The sequence below is a fragment of the Epinephelus moara genome, chromosome 13, assembly GCF_006386435.1.
Source record: "Epinephelus moara isolate mb chromosome 13, YSFRI_EMoa_1.0, whole genome shotgun sequence".
Taxonomy (NCBI): domain Eukaryota; kingdom Metazoa; phylum Chordata; class Actinopteri; order Perciformes; family Serranidae; genus Epinephelus; species Epinephelus moara.
Window position 1 is genome coordinate 15,671,545 of NC_065518.1, and position 8,196 is coordinate 15,679,740.

Here is an 8,196-nt window from a genome sequence, read left to right on the forward strand (position 1 = left end):
CTGCGCATTTGGTTAGTTTGTTTGGGTTATTGTGCGACTTTGGTGAATCCAAACGAACCCTTTAAAACACCAAAGTCACACATAACAGAAACAAACTCACTGGTCAAGGCCGGAGTGGACAAGCAACTCCAGTGTTCTGCAAGGTAAAATTACTGATTTTGTCAAAGGAGTCTGGTGTTGAAGAGAGCATCGACAACGGTTTGGGAAAATCCATTTTATTCTACATTAAAACAAGAATATGAAGAAGAGTTGTGTCTCCAGTATACTAGATCCTGGATTCGTATTGCTGTGCCCATTAAAGCAGCCTCTCCTCCCTTCATGCTTACAAATCTCAAATGAATGGTCCTGATAATACGAGTGTCCTTTCAAAAATTTAATGTCAAGATGCATTTTGACTGGAGCAAGTATGCACATACAAAAACACTCTTCAACAAGTGCTGGATCAAACATGTCCCTTACTTGGGTTCAGAAAGTCAAAGAACAGCACTTGCCCCCCCTTCCACATTACCACCACAGAGGTGCCCTTGAGCAAGGTATCAAACTGCTCAAGTGAAGCTGCTCAGTGACCAGGAGATAAGAGTTACGTGGTTATCTTACATCCAACAGATAAGGCTGGTTGCGCAGAGCAGCTCGGAGGTGTGAATGAGCTCCAGTGTTGAGCAATGGATTCCTGCATTAGAGTGTTTGTGCCCAGTGAGTCCACCATGGTTAAATAAAGGCCTAAAGATAATGTGACCTGGGCCGAGTGGAGGCAAGCAATTTGGCTACAAGCTATGTCCGAATATTACATATTATGTCTAGTAAGCACCACCATGAGTAAAATTAATAGGAAGAGCACATCTGGCGCTGCTTCTTAGACATTAAATGAAGTCTGATTTTGTGAATGTTTTTTTCTTTTTTTACACAAATGAACTTTGTTCTAATGTCGTGCTCTCAGTTATGAAATTGAAAATGTACCGATATACTCAGAACATTCCCCTGGGTGCTCTCTGTGACATTTAGAACAGCGGTTCCCAACTGGTCCAGCCACGGGGTCCAGATTGTTCCTTTGTCAGTCATTCAAAGTCCACATAGTTAAATATATTCAGCATCATCATAGTTGCATTTGGCCATGTCATCCAGCTAGTTTGCTGTGTCTGTCAAAGAGCTGTCTGCTAGTCAATCACTCTACAGCAGGAAACAGCACTTCAACATAAAAGCTCTGTGCCAGAAATTCCAAATAAAGTATGTTTTTTACAAACTTGACCCGACTTGCGAGCCAGTTGGGAAGCACTGATCTGGACCATCTTTCCCAATTCATTGTCTGTGGAGCAGCTTCAGACTTTATACCCTACGACATCACAAATTTGAGTTTTAGCGCTCTAGTTTTGGATTTCTGTACTGTCAAAATGGCCGTAGTTCCCCTTTAACCGTCTAACTGATCCACAAAGGAGGTTATGTTTTTTCAGTTGGACCAGGAACAAGTGAGTTTTTGATGCAAAGCTGAATCCAGGAATTTTTGAAAAGGTTTTCTCAACATTGTGACATATGGTATTTTTGAATAACTTCCTACTTTCTCCTGAACTACTGCACTCAGTTGAATAAAAACGCCCACCTTCCCGGTATAGAGCTGACCTCTCACCATCATCTTACTTACAGATGGTGAACTATTTTATGTCTGCACGAAAATGAAGAGACAAATTCCCTGAGACGACACCATCTGCACTCGATCAAACACATGAAACAGGTCAGTCAGTAAATTTAATTCTAGTCTTTCTGTTGTTTACAGTCTGTGTTCACCTTCAGGCGCGTTTCATAAGGAGCAGAGCGCTACGTTCAGGAACCATGTTTTCGAGGAAGGCTATACTATTACTGCTGCATCCACTTGAATGGGGGAGGGTCTGGAAGAGGAGTGCGCACGCTCAGCAGAGCCATCCTTTAGAATAAACAATGATTTTGCATCAAAAAATATATAGCAGATCTACTATTTAGCCCAGAGCAGTAAATTTAGAGTCATCTTAGTATAGTTTGGCTCGAATTCAGCATGAGAAAAATGTGTGGGCGTGTCAAGTGCTGAGGCTCCCAGTTACAGAGGGTTGATTTATAACTTGGCTATTTTGAGCACAGCTCAGTGTCAAGAGTAGTAGGTATGAATGACCAGTGTATCCCTATTTGGTTCCATGTCGTTTTCACACTTTACACTATCCAAGCATGTGGTGTCCCAGTGGAGGTTTGACTCACAAGGCTTTGTGTTTTTCCTCAGCGAGGATCTGGTCGTTAAGCTTCAGTCCGAACCTTGGGGACAGAAAAATAATATAACGTCAGTGCGTTCTGGTCAGGCGTGACAGAGAAATATGAAGGTGAAAACATGAGACAACAGCTGTTTAGACTTACTTGTCAAGGAAATCTTTGTCCACGACAGCTGAAATGTCGAGCAAGGGATTCCCCATCCCAAAGAGTGCGTTCTCGCTGTGGGGGGGGGACAAAAACTTATTGTATTATGTGGACTCCCACTCGCCAGCTCTGCACGAACAGAGGAAACAAACAGTCGGCTGTGACAGAGAAATCATCTGTTTCTGTTTGGTAACTTTATCTTGTCACTTCACCACAAAACTTTGCATTTATCTGCTCTTGTGTAGTTCATATTTTTACTTCTGCTTGTTTATGCCTCTTATTCTATTTCTTCCTCTTCTTTCACTTTTTATCTGGACTTATTCCTGTCTTGTGCTGCATCTTCAAAGGATTCTTTTAATTTATCTGGTCTGTTCTGTCGAATTAAGTCTCTGAAACTTCACCGAGGGATGAACCCATGTAAGCTGATATCTGTGCTGCCTGACCTCCTTTCTACAGTCAACACGTGGAGAGGATAAAGCTTCACAAACCTGTACAGTTGCAAACTAATGAGCTCATAACAGACTAATGAGTGAGTTTTTACGACTCTGGGAGGGATCACTCCTCAGCTTGTACTGAGAAATGTAAAACTGCCAGTCACAGAGTTTCTTTTTCCCCCATTCAGGTGGAGATTAGTCAAATGAAAAGCAAGGATTATTATTCTCTCTGAACAACTGGTGTGCCAATGTTTTCATGTGCGGACGTGTGTAGCTTGTGCGTCATTCATTCATTCAGCATGCTTAGACTATGTGTCAAAGCGGGAAAACATTATTGTGCTTGTTTTAAATGTTGCATGTATACCTAATGACACTTTCAGCTAGAAATTTTCAGCGACAAGATATTATAGTGGTCAAAGTCTGCAGTCTTCATAACAGGTTACCCAACTTTCATGAAACACAAGACACAGAAGTGCTGAATGTCTGGTTTAGATCACAGAGATAAGTAACTGAAAGCAGTTTGGCTTTGATTCCTAATACTCACTGAAGAGTTCACATCTTAACACATCAGCCTAAAAGTTTGACATGATACACTTTCTTGTAGTGTTTTTAATCAACCCACTGAAAGGCTTTCAGTGCTGTGAGCACAATTTAAAGAGGACAACCATGACAGCAGAATTGGACCCTGAGGAAACACTGGAGGACATTGTCGTTTGGATCTTACCTTGGAGTTGGCATTATGTCAGAAATCACAGCAGCCTAATGTGATAATTAAAAGCTTCCTCCTCTCTGTCAAAGCAACGTGCTTTTTGACTACAGGAACTGCAGCTGTACTTTGGTCAACACTGACTGGTTGGCAGAGCACAAAGGGCGGGACTTACGGCTACTAGGCATATGGTTGGCTACACATGTTCCAATTATTGCTAAGCTTTCTGTGCTGCGTTTGGGGCCACTGGGAAAGAAAGTGGACCATGAAGTAAACAATACAAGCAATTAAAAGGAAATTTAAAAGGACTAATCTGTAATTTTTTAACCATGCACATTACATATTTATTTGCTTATAATTTTATGATAGTTTTCATAAACATATAGCAAATATGTAGACGTTTTGTAGCTGTATACAAACATTATATAAACCAGCAGCATCAGAAAACTTAAATTTGTTGCTCTTACACAGCTAAAATGTGCATTCAATTCAGCCTATATGGAAATAATAAGTTCTATTCCCTACATATTTCAGTTTTGTTGGCGGGTCAACACTTTTTAATGAATTAAATGAATAGTTTTCATCACTTATTTTCAGGGTATAACGCAACATATTTACTTGTTCCTTTAGGATCAATGGTGTATTAAAATAATAAGCAACTACCACATTTTCAAAAAGGTCAAATTAGGTCATATGGGAAACTTGACTGTGTCAGCTCCTCGTTGATATAATTTTAAGGAGTTTCTGATTGTATTTTGACTTGGAGTGATTTTATCGATGATTATTAAAGTATTAAGCAAGGTTTCATGTCAACAGTGGGGGCGAAATACATGAAACTGGTGGACTGGGGATCCTCTGCCAGAAAATTCTGAGCATCAAACACTTAATTAATTAATCAATATGCATTCTGAGCACCAATTAGTGCTTTTCTGCATCAATTCATGGTGTAAATGTCTTTAATTTTGTCAAAATGAAAGTCCTCTGCACATGCGCTACATATTGACGGGAACTTGTTCCCTGTGTGTCCTCCCCTACAATCTACACCCATGGTCTTGGACTATTTTGCTCCCTCAACTGGCCTCCTATGAATGAAGTTGAAATCTCTGTCATCTTCGTCTTGCAATGAATGGCCTTTCCCCTGCTTAGACTGCGCAACTCCTTCCTCCATACCACTGTCGGAGACCTGAGATATTCTGGACATGAGTGCTTTACGCAGGACAATTGCTTTGGCGACATGACTGTCTCAACAGCCTCCCCAAAACTATGCAAAAAACATAATCTATGGCTTTTTCCTATCCACGTGTCCCACTTAACCATGCCAGTGCAACAGTGAGTCAGCTTGCACAGGATGAGGAACTGGAAACTGAAGCAGCAATAATTTTATGATTTATGCATGTGCTTATCCTGTGACTTGTCAAAATGTGATCCATGAAAGTAGACATTGTTTCCTTCCTTCTTCTTCCCTGACTAGCTGCTGCCATATTATTTCTGAAGCATTAGGTTGTTTGCTGTCTCTTTGTTAGGGAGCCTGTTATCTGTGTGTGCATGAACATGTGGATTTTTTATTTATTTGTTTGTTTATTTTACCTGTTGTTGTCAGTTTGGATTTATTGCATTGTGTTTTAAGTACAAAACAATTACAGTTGAGTGTATCACCTTTGCCAAGATCTATTCAAGCCTGTAAAAAATAGCTCCTCATCTGTCCTTACTGCCTTTGAACGTTCACCCAGAAACGTGGCTATGGACAGTTTCATTGGAGGAGCTTTCCTCGAGTCAAGTGAACGCAGCACCATTAACTTACCATTATGCACAATGTCAACAAGACACAAGCTGCCTGCCAGCACTGTTTATGTTAGGCTAATAGCTATGTGCTTCATAGGATGATGAGATGATAATACTGATGATGGGACACAAGAAACTGGCAGAAAAAAATGCAGGGCCAGTGTTTTAATTGAAGACCCAGGATGCATTTACAGTCTTTACTTTACTCTGTATATTAGGCTGCATTATTTGTTTTAGTCGCTTGTTCCTGCTTTTTTTTTTATATATATTTCATTGTGACAAATGTGCGTCTGTGCAATTTTAATAATTTAATAGCTTCATTTTGTTCTATGTGGTGAATACAAATAAACTTAGTGCAAGTGTCATCTTAATGATGACAGCATCACTGATGTTTAACTTCTAAGCAAACGTTAAAGTTTGTCTCGCGCCAGTCAAGCTAGCTAATAAAACCAATATATTCTCCGCTGTTTTTCACCAATAAAATAATTTTACACGTTTAATTGTATATGTTTCCTTAACTACATATATTACATGTTGGATAGAGGCACAGTTCTTGCCTCCCCATCATGTAATGAACGCTCCCTCTCCTGCTAGCAGCGGTTAGCATCGTAACGACCGAACAAACCGTGTGTACATGCTAACGGCTGTTTCACCTGAACACTCCAGTTGATGTAACGTTCAAAGGTCCAAACTGCTTAGCGCCTTATCACCCCGCACCTCCTGCCGACAGCTTGCCACAACACCACCAGACGTTAGCATGAATTAACAGCTAGCTGCAGCAGCTAACAGCACACAGCATCATCCGTCACACAGCGCAAACACTTGTCGGTTTCATTACCTTAACGCTGTTTTCCTCCCCGTCGACATGTTTGTGGTTCTTCGTCGGAGATTTTTTTTTCTTCTAATCAGCAACGGCTGTGTTGACGCTGCGGAGCCTGGGAAGCGTCCGCTCACCGCTGGGGAAGAGTACAGGCTGCAGCTTCCTTCTTCCCCACTGATGATAATGAATAAATTGGTCATTCAACAGCATGCGACCCAGAGGGAAAATTAATTATGTTCAGGGAAGGGTCGGTAATGGCTCGTTAGTTTGTGCTGGCAGAGCTAATGTGCATTAGACTCACATAAAGAGGCGAAAGCGATATAGTTATCTCACGTTATCGCGGTGCTTTCTCCTTTCACCTGTTTCACCTGTTTAACTTTGAGTCACACAGGAGACAAAATATGGTCCTCTTTAGTGATAGTGATACTGTTATCTCAACACAGAGGACACTGTTGCATGTAGTCCCCAAACAAGATATTTATATCCTAAAATATATAATAAAGGAGTAATAATACACATCTGTACCACCTGTAAAGGTGAATTACCAAACAAACCCCAGATGTTCAATGTCACAATGTGCCTCTTGTCCACTGCATGCCCTGGGTGAAACCAGGTAATGTGGGACATCAGGAAAAATGGGACAGATAAGGTTTTACATCTTGGACTGAAACTTTTTTGGTCTGAGATGACTCCAATGGACACAAATATTCAAAAACCCAATGGTTGTATTTATATACCAGTTTGTTTTAGGATTGACTGAAAAATCTTATTAATTACTTACAAGCCTCTTAATGGCCTGGCTCCAGATTACATTTCACACCTGTTAGTCCAGGGCTGTCAAACATAAGGCCCGGGGGCCATAACTGGCCTGCCAAAGGGTCCAATCCGGCCCTCTAGATGGCTTTGCACACCTAATGTTGATGCACATGTGAAGGCTGAGACGTTTCAGGAGCAATTCAAGCAGTGAGCAAATACTTCATGTAAAATACTGCCCTAAAACTAGTTCACATTACACGTTTTTCACCCTGATTTTGCATCGCAGAGACTATCGTAATCATTTGAGTGGTCATACCTGGCGATGTGTGTTTCTGTCATCGGGGGTCTCGCCAACTGCGTTACAACCTGTGTGAGCACAATACAAGATTTCTCCACCGAGCCCTCGCCGACAGACCCCCAGATAACGCGGTGACATCACCAAACTACGTTTTTTGCATGGATGTTCTTCCCAGTGTTGAATCAGATCTGCCTCCAGGGCCTGGGTCCAAACACAACGCGCTCCCCGTGATCCTGTGGACGTCGCCATTGTTGTTGTTGCTTGTCCTCCTCACATTTCTTCCGTCCTCCTGCGTGCTGACGTGGGACGTATCCTGCCTCTCATTGGCTGATGCTCTTTGTCAGTCGTGTCACACTTCTCCAGTTTTCTAGCATGCCAGATATCCAGTCCCAGTTGCAGACAAGGGGGCGACTTGCTCGTAGGCTTGTTCACACATGAGGACTGTCTGACTATCTGTCGACTCACCTCTGACCAAAGGTGGCTCTCAAGATCCTCTGCGACGTCAAAATCGCAGTGAAAATCGTGTAATGTGAACTAGGCTTAAGAGGCTTTACCACTCTGAATACAGCTCTCTTAATCAACAATGAATACTTTCTATGGTCATATTTAAAGATATCGAACACTGTAAAATATTGTCAACCAGCAGCTTCAGTACAAAAGAATCTGTATCAGACGTATAGACTCACTGTATGATACACAGATGATACAGTGAGTCTATGTCAGCCACGGTAGTCCAGAATTAGCCATAATTGTTACACAAACACAAGTACACACACGTCCATTGTAGATAATACAGCACCAAGGAAATGGGCAGCTAAAGAACAGGGAAGTGCATCACAGTCAATTTTTAATGAATAGTTAGGTTACGTTAATGATTTAATGAATGAATTACTAAACTGATAAATGGGTTTAATCATTAAAAAACACACGAGTGTCCCATTTTACCAGAACATTTCACAAGAGTGAGATCAGGTTCTTGGTGTGTTTGAAGATCGACTGTTTCTTATTTTACTTGGCAACATATTTT

General features: G+C 41.3%; 1 protein-coding gene across 2 annotated transcripts in view; it reads right to left on the reverse strand.

Moving 5' to 3' along the window:
* Window positions 1-7,225, reverse strand: part of LOC126400112 (adenosine kinase-like) — a 143,456-nt gene extending 136,231 nt beyond the window's left edge. Inside the window, exons 1-4 of one of the 2 annotated variants that reach the window (XM_050060587.1) lie at window positions 7,188-7,225; window positions 6,134-6,289; window positions 2,374-2,448; window positions 2,221-2,274 (exon numbers count right to left, since the gene is read on the reverse strand). In XM_050060587.1, the coding sequence (XP_049916544.1) occupies window positions 2,221-2,274; window positions 2,374-2,448; window positions 6,134-6,289; window positions 7,188-7,210 (308 nt within the window). In that variant the 5' untranslated portion in view covers window positions 7,211-7,225. Of the gene's footprint in view, window positions 1-2,220; window positions 2,275-2,373; window positions 2,449-3,531; window positions 3,646-6,133; window positions 6,290-7,187 lie in introns of those variants that run through there. The other variant, XM_050060588.1, reaches the window with a different exon arrangement.
* Window positions 7,226-8,196: the final 971 nt, after the last annotated feature.